Source organism: Protomyctophum bolini (assembly GCF_963924005.1).
Source record: "Protomyctophum bolini genome assembly, chromosome: 17".
Lineage (NCBI taxonomy): Eukaryota > Metazoa > Chordata > Actinopteri > Myctophiformes > Myctophidae > Protomyctophum > Protomyctophum bolini.
This window is the reverse complement of record NC_137878.1, coordinates 8,360,535-8,377,534: the sequence shown is the minus strand read 5'-3', so window position 1 is coordinate 8,377,534 and position 17,000 is coordinate 8,360,535. Positions and strand designations below refer to the sequence as shown.

Genomic DNA, 17,000 nt, shown 5'->3' with positions numbered 1-17,000 from the left:
GTCCTAAGTTTATCATCTGTAGTTCAGGTTCAGGTGCCTTTCCTTTTTGGAAACGATACTGCGAAAAGGGGTTACCGATGCAGGGATATCCTGACACACAACCTTTTCTCAAGTGTAGATGAGGTTATACAAACGGAGGCAGACGTGGAGAGCAATTAAACAAGGCTGCTGGCAATCAAACCGTGACAAGTTGTACGTCCGTCTCGTTCCTATAAAGCCTTCCCCAATTAAATGAATAAATATGCCAGTTTTATGTTCTTAAAAATGAAGAAAGCTTATTTAATTCCAATGTGTCAAACGTGTGTAGCCCACCGTAGTATAGCCTTTAATGCAAGCGCGCATTCGTCGCTCTCTTTTTAGGGTTTGTTAAACAAGTGGTTTGTAGGACCGTTACTGTAGGTTCTTGAGGATAAAGAATTTCCTGTTCATTTCTAAAATATCAATCTAAACTCATCCATAATTAAGGAACGTACGTCTGACGGTGTGGGTGGGTGGGTGGAACAGCTAGGGCACGCTAGAGAATTCCATCACACCAAGCAGACCTGCTAAGATATATATAAAAGAAAGAAAACAACAAGAGACAGCAGGCCTTGTTGCCAAGGAAGACCAGTCAACCTCCTCGTGAGCAACAGCCCACACATAAGACAGTCTAACTTCTATGCAAATGAGCATAGAATTTATTGGGGCAAGACATTCCTTCTCACAGATGGTCATACCTAGTTTTTTTTTTCCTTTCTGCAGAAATGTTAAAGTACAAGAGCCAGGTTTACAACCTACTCAGTGTAGAGATAACATGCATGTAGCCTACTGTATAATTATAATAGACCCAAACAGTGTCTTTTTTTTAAATCGTCGGATTGAAACAAGAGAAAGCAGCATGGACAATGGACATGCCTCTGGATATCCCATGACATAAGAAACGCCACATTCACAAATGGAAATGGAAGGTTGAAATTGAACAATTTCTCATTTAATTGAGAGTGATAACAACAACAACATGGTCTCAACTTGAACCATTATAGACCAGCAAGGGAACCCTGAAGTCTGATGTATAGAAAATACATCATTTAATACGCCGGACAAAACTATAGCCTCAAGCGAGATGCTGCTTTTGCGATCTGGAGTTGCAATCAATACAAACCCTTGACAGCCCACTCATCCAAACAGAAACGTCTGATCTGATCCTATTAAACAATGTTAAACTCAGCAACATTGCAGTTGTACAGACAGTTTGGATAATCTTCTTTGTATCTGCCAAGTTTTTGTTTCATAAAAATCCACCGTAGTCATGTTATGTGCTACTTTCTGTCAATTGCAGATTATTTTTCTAGTGTTCGAGTACCACCTTAGTTTAGAAATTGCATGTGAATGCAGGAGGCAGCATGATGTTACATTATTTAAAACGATTGCTTCCAAACTGACACTTAAGGGGGAAAAAAATCACCTGCACAGAATGTATTGATAACATGTCTACGGTGGATTTGTATGAAACAAAAACTGGGCAGATGCAAAGACAATACTTAGACCGCAATGTTGGTGAGTTTAATACAAATCAGACTTTTCTGTTTGGCTGTATGGGCTTGTCAAGGGGTTGGTGTTGCAACTCCACAGCGACAGATAGCACATAGCATTCAAAACTATTGAATTCAACATGAATTCAACTATTTACATTTTCACAGTACATTTATAAGGTAACCATGTAGACTCAAGTAAAATACTATTTGGTATTAAAATACAATACAATACAGAGACCTCTTGCAGAGGACAGCAAAAAAAAAAAAAAAGAAAGACCCACATTTAAAAGAATTCCAAGATCAGTGCATTGTAAAATACTATTTGGTATTGCATACATTTGACCAAGATTTGACAGTTGATCAGTTTGACACTGACAGCTAAAAGGCTTAAGGTGCCATCACAGCATCACTACTACAGTAAATAATTCTATTTACAATACAGAGACCTCTTGCAGAGGACAGAAGAAAAAAACAAAGAAAGACACATTTAAAAGAATTCCAAGATCAGTGCATTGTAAAATACTACCGGTACTTGGTATTGCATACATTTGACGATTTGGCAGTTGATCAGTTTGACACCGACAGCAAAAAGGCTTTTAAGATTCCATCACAGCATCACTACTACAGTAATAATTAATGATTCCATTTACATACAGAGAGCTCTTGCAGAGAACAGGAAAAGAAAACCCCAAGAAAGACCCACATTTAAAAGAGTTCCAACAAATACTAAAACATACCCCCTGCAAAGACAATAATTTGGAAAAAAGAAAAAAAAAAACTAGTACTAGTACTCTACTAGTACTCTACCTGGTATGGACTACAGCAGAGTGAGCACAGTCTGAACTCCACAGTCTGCATAGTCCTGCAAAACATAAAATGAGGGTGTAAACATACAGAAACTGATAAAAAATAATATATATACATATACACACACACACACACAGTAGATAATCATAACTATGCTCAATTAAGGTTTAACTAGGGAGGTTAAAACAAAAACAAACTGCCAATTCAAATATGTTGTTTCGAGCTCAATGTCTCTCAACTAGTTGGGGTTGGGACTCAAAAGTCAGTTGCAGATTTATCCGACTGAATTTAAATATTGCGTTATGAAATATTGCAGAAGCCATGGCTGAGTTTATGGTGAATGCAAAAAATGGCCTGGTGTGAAACCATTTGAAATGCTCTGCTCCAGGGAACACAAGGACAGTACATACTTATGGTCAACCATTGCCATCTAGTGGCCATGCTTGAGCAATGCAGGCAAAAGGCAGTTGACATTTGGAGCACAAATGGAGTAAGAATGCGAACTAACTTTCAACTTGTGTTTTGAAGTACCGATCACACAACTGAATACAAGACACTTGGATTACACTATGAGAGTTTAATCAATGTTTGACATAGTTTTGTAGTTGTTGATCTTGGACAATAATGACTACTACTCAACTACTCAATTATTTTATTCGTTTTTTGGATTCCTCATTCACCACCACCATTCACAAACGTTATGGAGATTGGGGCATTTCACGGCTGCAGTGGGGAAAGCAGTACTGCGGCCAAAAATGTAATTTCGATTTTTGCTCCTATGCCACCAAAATGTGGAACGCCCTACCAACAGTCATTAAGACATGCGAATCCCTTGACTCCTTCAAAACCGCTCTCAAAGGGCAAACGGCTGCAATTCGAAACTGGCCCCCTTAAAATCTGAATCCCCCCCCCCTCCCTCACTGTATAAGTTTCTTTTCCCTTTTTTATGATGAAATCCTGTTCTGTTTTTTGACTATATAGAAGTGTCTATGTGTACGTCTCTAAATGTTTTGATGAATTGAACACGGTGGACCCTCTTGTAAACAAGTGTAATGATTAATTGGGTCGTCCACTCACAGTTAACAGTCTTTGTATAGAGTTTGTGCTTGAAATGTACTGTAATTCTGCAAACTGTTAATAAATATTTCAATCAGAGTACTGTAGGACTACTCTGTATGAAATAATTGGCTGACATCCGAGCCAATCCACGCCTCTCTACGGCATACAGGCAAAACTCGCAAAAACTGCACTTGGATACTGCCCAAACTTGCGTCACTTCTGGGATTACTACTGCTGTTACCCATGTAGTGAAGAGTTACCTGATTGATGAGCCTTGGCGGTGTCCTCTGTTCTGCGGGCCAGTGAGGTGCAGAATACTGTGGGGGAGAATACTGTGGGGGGGGGAGGGAGTCTAAGGTCAGACAGATTAAAAACACATTTGACATGCTTATATGTGCACAGGGAGGGGGCACTGGGTAAATGAGTAGATGTATAGTAAAGTAAAAGAGAAAGTGAGCCATCTCTCTTCCCTTACAATCTGATGATGGTTGCACAGTAGCGACTGCAAAGCAAAATATGACACAACGATTATAATATCAAGAACAATATTTATTTTTAAAAGACCTATGTATTTGAGTTCAGAAGAGGACTGTTCCTTCTCTAGACTGACACATGTGTAGCTATTCTTTAATCAAATGTATGCAGTATGTCAGAATAAGCCTAACGACACCATGAGTTGCTTTAATTTCAATTTAGTTTGTCTTTTATTTGAATAGCAGCCTAATCAACAGCTAATCAAACTACATTTTGAATGAATTATATATTTTTGTTAGTTAGAACAAATAACCTAAAATATATTTTTAAGGTGATAGCTAAATAAGTGTCATAATCCGATTAAATAAATTGGCAGATGAATCGATTATGAAAATAATCGATTCATCTTCATATATATACACTCTAGGGCAGGGGTTCTTAAAACCCTTTTCGACCCCCTGAAACACTCTGAAAAAATTAATAAAGGGAGGCTCCGCATACTCAAATCTGTGCACAATCATTTATTGCAAGCTTTCGGGTCTATTGACCTTCTTCAGGCATCCCCAGTTTCAATCATTTAGCTCAAGGAACCTCTGGAGCCCTCTCAAAAGGACCCCTTAACCAGTGGTCTAGGAAGCTTCATCTCTCATGCAAGACCATTATGTACTCCAACCGCAAGACCAGGAGATCAGCTAGGATCCATGAGTGGGACTGCTCAATGATAGAAAAGGGGTAAAAATCCTGCAAAGTCAGGACCTTGCATTTTTTTTCAAGAGGCTTTAGGTTTAGGATGAGAGTATGAATTCAGATTGATTGTTCCATTCAAAATTAACTGCCAATGGAAATCTGTCCGGAGTGTAGTCCAATCTAAGCACAATGCTTTGAAACCCAATCATATCCCCAACCCCAACATGAAAGACTGCCCTAAAGACTTTATTACATGCGGAAGCAGAGCGATGCAACTGCACACAAGTAGGCCATACATGGCCTACTTGTGTGCAGTTGCATTTGGCATCTTGACAGTTGGCATCTTTTTTTCCCTCCCCGTTTCAGCAACAAAAGCAGGTAGACAGCTTTTTTGTGTGCGTGTGTGTGTGTGTGTGTGTGTGTGTGTGTACCTGGAGGTTGTAGGCGTCTTGTGCATAGCTCGGCGCATAGCTCATGGGCATCTGTGGGATCATGACCCCAGGAAAGCTGGAGTAGGAGTAGGTCTGTGGAAAAGGAGAAACGTATTATAAACATCTCGGTGTGGGAAATCGAGCAGTGCTTTATGTAGCGAGCCGTTTGCCGAGCAGATGTTGGGAGATCACGGCAACCACCTCCCCATCCATCATCTTTCAGAGGACTAGGGGTCAGCGATAATGGAGACAGAAAAAAAAAAAAACACTTGGCTGTTTTTATAGTAGAGGAATGCAAACCATGTTCTCCGAATAACACAGATCCCATAAATGCACTGTTCAGGTAAAAGAGTACAATCCTAAAACTACATAAAACGATAAGAATGCAATAACGAGATAACATGAAGAGTATAGGACAGTTAGTGTTAAAGCAGTCATATTTTATACATTTGATTGACATTTCCGCAAAAAATAAATATATTCAAACATTTTACCTTGGTTTGTCATAAAATCCGTTTGTCATTTCACATACATGACTCAGATAGGCAGTAGCCCCATCCTATCCCATGACCCAATACAAACTCTAGCTGAACACACAAGACACGTGTTCTATACAGGTTCAACTATTATGCAGCATTAGCTAAGCTGCAGTTTAGAAAGGCTTCAGTTAATAAACCGGAGCTTTGCGGGAGGGTTACATGTTTTGGGTCAATACCAAATCCCAAGTGAAGAGTGAGTGGACTGGAGTAAACCATTATGTGTGGGCCGCTGTTTAAATTAAAAAAGTTAAAATAGACCCTTTTCACGGCAGCCATATTGACATACGATACTGTACATACGTAGTTGTGAAATGCTACTTCCCGTTACCAGTGATACTAATAAAAGTTCTATTCCATTTGATGGAGCAGAGCCTCCACAGCACAGTAAAGAATAGTAGTACTCATTTAGTTTTTAATCTATATGTATGCAAGAAGAGCTTATTCACCGATCTGTCAAAAGCAAATACAGAGCATTTGGTTATGGTGGTGTCCTGTGTCCCAATCAAACCAAGATTGAACCAGGGCCAAACATCTCATTAAAACAGCTGTAATATTACTAAAATGTTTAATAAAATGTGTGTGTAACCCTCCTAAGATCGGGGAGTCCACAGCCCAAAAGGTTGAGAACCCCTGCACGATTAGACAACAGGCAAATTCACATCTTGGCCCAAAAAGTCTCCCTAAATATTTTCACCCAAATGATTTTCACCTGAACTCTTAGTGCGGGCAGAGCCATTGTATTTCGGTGAAGAATATTTGTGCCCATCTTGGTGGCAGAACTAGTACATTTGGTAAAAGTTTTGTAAAACGATTCCACTGAAATTTAACTTTTAAACATTCACAACCGAGAACATCAACATGACCATTTCATGAAATGTCTTGAAATCCAGACCACCCCTTTACAAAATAGAAAATGTGCCCAACAGGGCACAGATCAAGGTGGCAAAAAAATGTGTTGCAGTGGCAGTGTCCCAGGCAACGTCCCCTTTTGGCAAATATTCTGTAGCGTCATGATCACACGTTAACGATTTAATTTGTTTGTTCTGGGCCCTTTTTTTTGTAAAGTAGTTACAGTGTTACATGACCGGTTATGTCCCTTTTTGGCATTTTTTTGGGGTGAAACGCTAATCGGTTCTTCGCTGGCCCAGGCCAGGACCAACCGTTTCATCAATGTATGTGCTAATCCACAGCACAGATCGTTTGTCATGCACAGGCAGTTTTAGCTTATTAATCATACTGTATATTGCCACGGTGTCACCCACATGCCCAGATTCACCTCACCTAGAGTCTCTCTATCCACATTTTAATTGTAAGCTTATTAGAGATGTTACTTAGGGCGTGCTGAGTGTATGGTGTGTTAGTACCTGACCGTATGGGCTGCCATCACCAATCATAGGTGAGGGTGGAGCCATGCCACCTCCCATAGGAGAGCAGCAGCTGCAGTAGATGTACTGGGGTGGGCTCATCAAAGCAGGCCGGCGAAACAGACGCGCCTGCATGGAACCTGAAGGCAAAGCGAGACATGGATGTTTGCAAAATACTGCATATAATACCCGTCTTGATTACCAATGCTGTGCCCGCTCTTTTCTTTCTTTTAGTATTTGAATTTTGAAACGCTTGTCATTTTCTTCCCCTATTTTAGATACCGTCAGTTACCCCCGTGTGTGTGTGTGTGTGTGTGCACGGCTGCACGCACGTGTGTACTGTGACCCCCGTCGCTGCAACTGTTGGGAGTGTAAAGGCTCATACATAGTCTGGATTTTCGGTGGTTAGGTGACCACCGAACTACAACATGACGTCACGAGCCGCGGTGAAGAGCAAACCACCGCTCCAGCCAGTCTCTCTGTTTTTACTCGCCACCGCTCAACGTTATTTCGCGGTGGTCAGCTCACCACCGAAAATCCAGACTATGAATAGGCCTTAAGGAGGGAGAGTCTCTAGACAAGAACGTCTCCTCCAATACACATGGGGAGTCCCCAGGCACTTCCTTTCACCTGAAAGTGAGGTTTTTCAGCGGGAAAGCATATTGCGTGCAGAGAGATTCTCACAATTTCCGAGTTACCCTGAACGACAAGGCAAGGACAAGGACACAATTCCCTACTGGCTTTCCTCCCATGAACACACATGGAATAATGAATATTAAAGCTTCATCTTAAGACATAATGCTTAAATCTGAAATCATGCAAGTAAGCCAGCGGAAAACAGACAATATGCATGCTCAGTGTTAAAATATACAGGTTTGCAAGACAAATTATGCTGTCGACCTCAATACAAAATGCCAAATTGTTTGGGGAAGATCAAATAAAAAGACTGATCTCAGTAGTGTACATACGATTGGGCCTCTCTTTCATGATGGCAGGGCCCAGCTTGAGTGTCTTCCCATTAAAAATAACCGGTTGCTGTGGTAAAGAGGACACAGAGGTGGCGTTAGAACTTAGAACATACACATGTATAAACAAATCAAACAAACTACAGAGTGATACTGTAAGGAATACTTAACTTACATCAACAATAGATGGGATGTCGACCTCTTCGTCAAAGTACACGAATCCATATCTTGAGAAAGAGAGTAAGAGACCAACACTTAGTTTTCAAAATACCAACTATTTGACATCAGTGAGTTAAAAGAATACATTTGACATCAGTGCTGATAAAATAAAATGAAAGATATAATAATTATAATACTACAGGTCATTAATACAGCCCCAATTATTTGGCAAATGTAATGCTCACCCTTTGCAGAGCCCTCCTCGGTAAGTGATAAGTTTCACCTCCCGGATCAGGCCGAACTTTTTGAAGAGAAAATAGATTTCACGTTCTTCCGCCTGACAAATATGAACAAATACAAATAGTACGTTATAAGCAGGTTAACTGAAGGCAGCCAAAACCTGTAGCTGAACTGTCTAAACTTGTCTTTTTAAGTATTCATGCATCGCCCTACTCTGGGGGCCAACATTTGGTGAAAATAGCAAGCCGATCTACAAACTTGTGACAATTTTCTGAAAAGAGATTTGCTACAGAGAGATGGGGGGGGGGGGGGGCTCTAGTGCAGGGGTAACCAACCAGGGGTTCGCGATCTACCTGTCGATCGCGGGAACGTTTCCAGTCGATCGCGAAGTGTTAGACCCATTGGAATAATGTCAGTGCCGCTCGTCACATGCAAATTAATTTTGAGCAGAGCGCTGTGGCTCTGAGTTTGAGAATAGACCCCATCGTCCAAGGGTGTGTGTGCGTGTGTGGTGGGAGGGGTGGTATCTTAGCAACACTGAATGACCTGTCCCATTGGTCGTGTGCTCGTATCATGAGCCAATGGCTGCAGCTCTGAGCTTCCCAGACCCAGGTTCACATACTACACTACACAAGCCTAAAGAGAACTGACAGGTCAGCCACAGGGCTGCTACCATATTAGCAGCTGTGAGCGCTCTTCTCTTCTCGTGAAGAAAGCAGGACAGAGTTGTCAAATAAATCCCGCCGTCATTCATACTGTATTTATTCTCCGACCCGACATTAAAATACGGAACAACGTGCGTTCATTACGGGGCTCGTGACAGGCTGCAGACACAGATAGATAGATAGCGCCGCTGCTCCTTCAGTTTTCGTTGTTCGTTGTTATAATATTTTTTATTATTGGGATTTGATCATTGATGCAAATTCTAAACATATGGATGCAGCTGCAGAAGTTGTGTTGCTTAAAGGAATGCATAGTTGCGTTCTCCTCAACTGCTGCGCACTGTGCGTAGCAACAACAAAAATATAAATGAGAAAAATATACTGAATATACCAGTCTGCAATGCAAACTAATAGGCGAGTGCACTCCAGGGCATATGCAAAGGGAAAGAATGACTTCTGTCCGTGACAATAATCAATGCTACAGTTTGAATTCTGTACACATGCACACAGAGCAAAAAATATGATAAATATGAAAACTTGTTGAAGTACAACGCATGAGTCAAGTAGCTGCTTTTGTATCAAACCCTTTCCTCTTTACTGAGCCTACTGTCATTGAACTGCTGTCCGATAAAATGCAGGATGTGTTTGCATTAACTTCAGATATTTAAATGGAGATTATTGGATTAGTAAGTAATTTAAGCTTTAGTCTTTGTGTGGATGTGTGCACATGCATTGAGCCTGTCAGAAATAGCAAAAAAACAAGTGTTTTTTCTAACACGTTTTAGTGGTAGATCTTGGCTTACAATTGGGAATAAAATGGGCTCTTGGGCTTGAAAAGGTTGGTTACCACTGCTCTAGTGGGACCACGATCAACTAAATCATACTCAAATACTGTAGCATCTACACATGTGCATACTTAGTGTAGCGTAATTATCCCATCATTAGGAACTTGGGAAGGAAACATTTTAGAGAACAGCAAGAGCACAAATTTAATCCCTAAAACTATTCAGTTTATCCTGTTGAAGACAAGTGCCCTTGATTAAGACATCTAGAGCCACCTCTACTGTTATGTTCAAATATTCAGCATATCTACATAACTCAAATGTAATGCACACACGCGCACGCGCACACACACACACACACACACACACACACACACACACACGCCATCTCACCTGCATGTCAATCCCTCCAACAAAAAGAGTGTTGGGGGTCTGCTTGCCCTTTGGTAGAACAAAGCCATTGGGCATCATCTTGGGCATCATCTTCTTTAAAGGATATTTCTGGTAACGACTCTGGATTCGGAAGTCGTTAAAATAAGAACAAATAATAATAATAATAACAAAAACTGAATTAAGTGAGTCAAGTGACTCATGTCAAAAAGAAAAGAGCAACATTAGCAAAATAACATATCCATATATTGTCACAAGATGCCAGCCAACAAGTTCAAACTTCACAAGTTCACAGGCATTACATCTGAAGGGGAATACTAATCTATCCATATAGACTCTAGCCTACACTTAATTTATTGTTATCTAATAGAACTGAACTTGCCATGTCCTAAAACAGTGGTTCTCATTAAGCACTGTGGTCCGGGGACCACACGTGGTCCTTGAGGGGGTTCTGGTCCCAGACTCCCCCGAAAAGAGTGTGTGTGTGTGGGTGTGTGGGGGTGGGGGTGGGGGGGGACAAGCAAAACCGGCGCCTAATTCCGGCTTGTCCACAACAAAATGTGGTTGGAAAATCGAGTTAAGTCTGATTTCTAAACGTTGGGAACCTTAATCACAAAATGTGATCACAAATCGGTCAAATAAGATGCATTTGGAGTTAGCCTCGGTCGGTCCCAGGCTTACTTATCGATTTGGAGTTGCATTTCCCCAACAACAATTTTGCCCGCGTTTTTGCACGGTTTATAATCCATAGTACGGGCGGTGTTGCTCGCCCAAAATAGCAGATCTACAAGATCACAGTGCGCCTGGAGGCAACGTGTTGTACGGCTTGTAGATCCGACACTTCTGGTGGGCGACACGTACCCTCGTACGAACGAAACCTAAATCATCGGGCCAGCATGCTTCATGGCTTCATCAGGCACGCTTGATCTGACCAAACCATAAAGCGGCTAAGTTTCACCTTAAAACATGACCAAACAGATGTTTTAAAACGTTATGGCATCTTACATGTAACTACAGACAGTAAGTAAGCTCAAAAGTTATCGCGTCTACGCCCTCTCAGTACTCTGTAAACGTGCCAAATAAATAATCGACCAACCGACCGTCATCTATCAACATCAATCGATCGTTGATCGCGCATGCTGTGTGATCAGTGTAAAAGTATTAAAAGCGTGTCACTCACTCACCATTCTTATTTTAAAATGGATTAAAACACAATAAATAAAGGACACTGCTGCTGCAACACGGCCTCCACTCGATCTGACCCCTGAACTGATTACTGAAAGATGGACACGCCCATAACGTGATGATGATGGTAGTCTGCACCTGCTGCACAGCATGGGAAACTTTTAGACCACAGAACAGAAACGTGAGGAATCATTTATTTATTGTTAATAAAAGTGTCTGTAGTCAAATAAAACAAAACAGCCAAAACTATAAACATATCATCATATATGATATTATTTTATTTGTAATAAATTGGAGTGTGGTGGTGACTGGGGGGGTGGTCAATGTAGGGCAATTTAACAGAACTGCTACCTGGCATGTTTGTCATTTTTTCCTTCCTTCCTTCCTTCCTTGAGTTCCTTCCTTCCTTCCTTCCTTCCTTCCTTCCTTCCTTCCTTCCTTCCTTCCTTCCTTCCTTCCTTCCTTCCTTCCTTCCTTCCTTTCTTCATGTTTCAAATGTAGTCCTATACTACACCTGCCATGTTGGTGACCAACACAGCTGTTTCAATTTGTCTGATTGGTGATGAACAGTGATTTTCAACCAGCGGTCCCGGGACCAACAGTGGTCCTTGAGGGCCCCAGCTAAATTCTGGAAAGTTGGTAACCAAATGGACCTTTATAGATTGAGAGTGTAAAATGAAACGCGTGTTTCATTTTACGCTCTCAAGAGTTACAGTTTTGTTAAACATCTGCATTACTTATACAAGTAAGTTTAAGTCTACACAATTAGAGCATGTAGAAGAATTGTTATTTTGATCAACGTTTGCCTATTATGGCTCTGGGATTTGTAAAATCTTATCCAACGACAACAAAATATTCCTTAGTTTTGGGTCTGCGAGGCTAAATCTCTTGGCGGTCCGTGGCTCAAATGCCGAACAAATAATGGGCCTCGAAATGAAAAATGTTGAAAAGCACTGCATGGTGTAGAACATAATGCTAATCAGACAAATTGAAACACCTGTGTTGGTGCCCAACATGTCAGGTGTAGGACTAGGAATACATTTGAAACTCATGAATAAACTCAAAGACTTCCCTGCTTCGCTCAAGTTCAACTACTCTTTCTATGTATAGGCCAGTGTTGTTGTTTTTTCAACCAGTGGTCCTTGAGGGAGTTCCAGGTGGTCCCCAGCTGACCTTCTTTAAGACTTTAACTCTTCAGAGTGTAAAATTAAACCAAATGTGGTCCATTTTGGTTTCATTGTACGTGCTCAAGAGTTAAATTATTGTTAAACATCTGGCATTACTTAATTTACAAGAATGTGGAAGAATTGTTATTTTGATCAACGTTTGCCTGGATGTAAGGTCATGGAAGGCTGTGTAGGCTAGAGAAAGGTCAGATATAGGCTATACGTCGTATTCTATTGGGTATTGTTATATTGTATTGTTTGTACTGTTTATGCATGTACCGTATGTTTGTCTTGTTTTAGTTTTTTGTTGCTTGTGCTGAACAATTTACCTGAATTGTCTGTAGGCCTGGCCTACCATACTTAAAAAATACTTGAAAAAAATGGATTTGAAACTGATTAAACTCTCTCTCTCTCTCTCTCTCTCTCACTCTGGATGATCAGGGAAATAAAATACATATAGCAGCCTTTCACTCCCACTGCTCTGCTGTTTCTGAAGATAGCCACTAGATGGTAGTAAGGGCAAGCCCATTGCCCATTTTCCAGAAATTACTATTTTGTACACAACTCAGCAAACTGTGCTCCAGGGCCATCATTTCACACGTTTGGTATCACCCCAGTCCAGTGTCTATCCCTCCAGGGGCACATAATGGATGTAGTTGTTTGGGCAAGGTCATGAATCTGAGGATTTAACAGTGTAGACCAGGGGTGCCCACACTTTTTTTTACTTTACTTTCAAAATGACCAGCTCAACAAGATCTACCCACCAACAAATGTGTCCCATTGCTGAAAATTGTTTGAACATGTACCGGAGGGGGCTTTGGAATATAGTGGCTGCCTTTAGACAAATACACTTGAAATAGGAAATAGAGAGGGTAGCCTACAGAGGGGGAATTGTTATGGTATTTTTATTTGTATATAACCTTGTAATGCTACTGCATGTTTATTAAAAGTATAACATTGTGGATTTAAGCGGACAGACTATTTTGATGTCCTTGGAGAAAGAAAAGTTGACATTCACTGCTCTATGGTACTGACCGCATGTTGTTACTTACAGCAATATCATATGATATTGTTCACATTTGATATGACATTTCACATGATATTGTTCACATACTGTATGATATTGTTCACATGATAGAGTTCACATTTAGAAAACGTGTGAACTTGATGAATTTATTCCATTAACATTAATAGACACCATTACATTGATAGTGCCATTCCTATTTATGCATGATATGGAGATTCCTGCATGTGAATATCAACACCAGGAGACAACTATAACTGGCTCAGAGGACAATTCTTATTTAATTCATTTTTTTTAATGTTTTTAGTCAACTTTCAGCATGATCACAGGTTTCAAAAGACAGGTGCCATTAAAAACACTGAATTATTTTGCAGATCACAAATATAAAACTTCAAATCTAAAATGCAATAGCCTATCTAAAAATCCGTAAAACTCAAATCTAAAATCCACCATCATTTCGTCTCCATTTCTTGTTTGACGTCCAGAGATCTCTTTCCTGAGAGGAGGTAGCCAGCTAGCCAGTTCCTGAAGTTCGATTTGAACAGCTTCCTGGCGAAGTCAAGGCATAGGTGGGCGCGCCTCTCTGCTACAGGGTTCACAATGTGAGGGTGCGGAGAGCTCCTGTGTATCCCGAGTACATCCGGCCGAGTATGATTCTGCAAGCCCGTCTTTGGACTCTTTCCAGACTTTGAGTCTGGCTGGCAGTCTTAAGGAACTGTGCCCGACTGGGGCTGCATATTCCAGCACCGGGCGCACGTAGCTCCGGTAGATTGAAACCAATTCAGGGTCATGGACCCCAAAGTTCTTCAGGCGACATATAGGACAAAGAGCTTTCTATTGGCTGAGGTCAACATAATTATGGTCTACCTGGCTGTCCCATTTCAAGTTCGCTTGAATGACGACCCCCAGAACCTTTACTGAGTCACACACACTTCTAGTATGTTTTGGTCAATGGAGAGTGTTGGGAGGGCCGGTTTCTGTCTCATGCCAGTGAGCCATGTATGACTTTGCATTTTCTTGGATTCAGTTTCATTTCGTGCTCGTTTACCCAGGTGTCCAGACCATTCAGGGTCTTTTGGAGGGTGCAGCAGGGAACCTTGGGCTTCCACGACTGGGCCATGGTCATATCATCCACATATTTCCAGTGGTATGTGTTCCATCCCGGAGGGCGCTGTTGATCAGCGCTAGGAAGATTATAGGCCCTAATACGGTCCCCTGTGCGACTCCACATGTGGGGTATTCCCAACCAATCAATCAATCAGACAGGTGTCCTTGGTAGCGCACCTTTTGTTGCCGATCAGTCATGAAGCTGCAAATCCATGGAATCAGACCTGGTCTCACTCCTACATCAAGGAGACACTGCACTGCCACTGTGTGGTCTACAGCATCGAAGGCCTTGTAATTACTGTGCACACTGAGCCAGCAACATATGACTTGTTGGCCTAAGGTTATATACACCCATTCTTTCCCTGTCTCTTCTCCTTTTCCTTTTAGGCTATGTGAATCACCTTGTGATTGTGTGTTTAAAATGTGTTAGCCTACATAGATATACTTTTTTTTATTAAGATATTCTTTTGGCTTTTAATGATAGATTTTTACAGTATTACGACAGGAAAGGAGGAGAGAGATGTTGAGGAAGACATGCGGCAGAGGTCGTCGGGATCGGGACTCGAACCCATGACACGCCGTTGTGTTGCCGTTGTGTTGCCGTTGTGTTGTGATGTTTATTCAACAGGGACAATACAAAAAACAATGTATCAAGTTGTAAAACACCTGTTTACAAGAGGGTCCAGCATTTTCAATTCATCAGAACATTTAGAGACATATAAATTATATACACTTCCATAAAAACAGGAAATCATAAAGAAAGTAGTAGTACAAAAGTAAGGAGTGTTGCTGACACAACATCCCTCTGACACAGTACAGATAGATAGATAGATAGATAGATAGATAGATAGATAGATAGATAGATAGATAGATAGATAGATAGATAGATAGATAGATCTTGTACAACGAAATTAAAAGTGCCAACCAATCAGTGCACCATATCACAAAACAACATGAAGCTAAAACAAAACACACATGACTTCCTGTTATTGCACAACCCCTGTAGCACTATAGGCATATATATTGCACAAACATGTAATTGTAGCTGTTATCGCAGCAACAGATCATTTCTTAGCAGCATTGAGAGCAACTATACCGCTGTGGGATAGAAGCTGTTACTGAATCTGTTGGTCCCTGACTTGATCACTCTGTACCGTCTGCCTGATATGGCAACAGTTCAAACAGTGAGTGACTGGGGTGGGAAGTGTCTTTCATAATGTTCTTTTTTAAGACAGCGGTCTCTGTGTAGTTCTTCCAGTGTGGGGAGAGAGAGGGCAGCCAACGATCTTCTGTGCTGTATTTATGACCCCCTGGAGCTTCTGTGCCACTGTACAGCTGGTGTATACCACACACATATGCAGTATGTCAATATGCTCTCTATGGAGCACCGATAGAAGTCTCTGTGTGATGTTGTTCCCCCTGAGCACCCTCAAGAAGTAGAGTCTCTGCTGGGCCTTTTTCAGCAGCTCAGAAGTGCTCGCGCTCCAGGTCAAGCCCTCCTCCATGTGGACTCCCAGAAAACGGAAGGAGGACACCCTCTCCACACACAGTCACCCAGTGAAGAAGAAGAAGAAGAAATGCGTTCTGGTAAATCATGTTTACCAAGGGTAACTCGACTAAGCATCAGATACTTGTTTACAGCAAGGCCCACATGGAGCATTTCATGGTAGAGGTTCAATGCCTTGTCCAAGGGCACTTCAACGGTGGCCTCCTTACTTATTTGAATCAAAAGAAACAAACCAAAGTCGAGATAGCTTTTATCTTCTTTTTTTAGATAAAGTAATTGCATTCCGGAACACTGAACCATTTAGCCTATTTTGTTTGGCATATACCCTTGAGGCACTGCTGCTACTGTATCTTTGTCATTTAGCCATGAATAAAGCCCACAGAAATGTGTCCCTGACACCCTTGCGAAAAGCAATTTTGCCAACTGTGATGCGTATCAATGCACGATTTTCATCTCATTTGAATATCAGAACAGTGAGTGGACCCTCGTGGTAATTATGGTAATTATAGGTTTAAATAAATAAGCTGTCTTTAAAGTCACACATCTTAACAGTCAAGATTAATTTATCTGGGTATAGGCCTATATACTGTATGTCATGCATGCAAATGAGCCTAGAATCTAGACTGTTCTGGTATTCTACCCACAATTGTTTGCCCATTTATTAAACTAGGCTGCAGCTGAGACTCATTTGTCAATTTTGTCGCTGTTTTTTTTTTGTTTCCGTTTTAAAACAGCCAATAAAGTTTGGTGATGGAAAATGCAATATGCCCGTGTGTGCACATTGCATATGGGTTTGGGGAACGGAAAAGCACTCGGCTGTAAAATTGTGCTTTGACAGACGACGTTTTCCCTGCACTCTTAACTCACAGCTGTTTGCAAACTGACTATCTTAAAGGAGAACACCACACCAAAACACACTGGCCATGCATCTACCTTCA

General features: G+C 41.2%; 1 protein-coding gene across 1 annotated transcript; it reads right to left on the bottom strand.

Moving 5' to 3' along the window:
- Positions 1–2,331: 2,331 nt before the first annotated feature.
- On the bottom strand, positions 2,332–10,166 carry dazl (deleted in azoospermia-like; the record flags this gene model as incomplete). Its single annotated transcript, XM_080787061.1, has 7 exons — positions 2,332–2,376; positions 4,973–5,065; positions 6,876–7,015; positions 7,844–7,910; positions 8,016–8,067; positions 8,245–8,336; positions 10,077–10,166. The coding sequence occupies 7 exons, from the start codon at positions 10,164–10,166 to the stop codon at positions 2,332–2,334; spliced, it is 579 nt and encodes a 192-aa protein (XP_080643187.1).
- Positions 10,167–17,000: the final 6,834 nt, after the last annotated feature.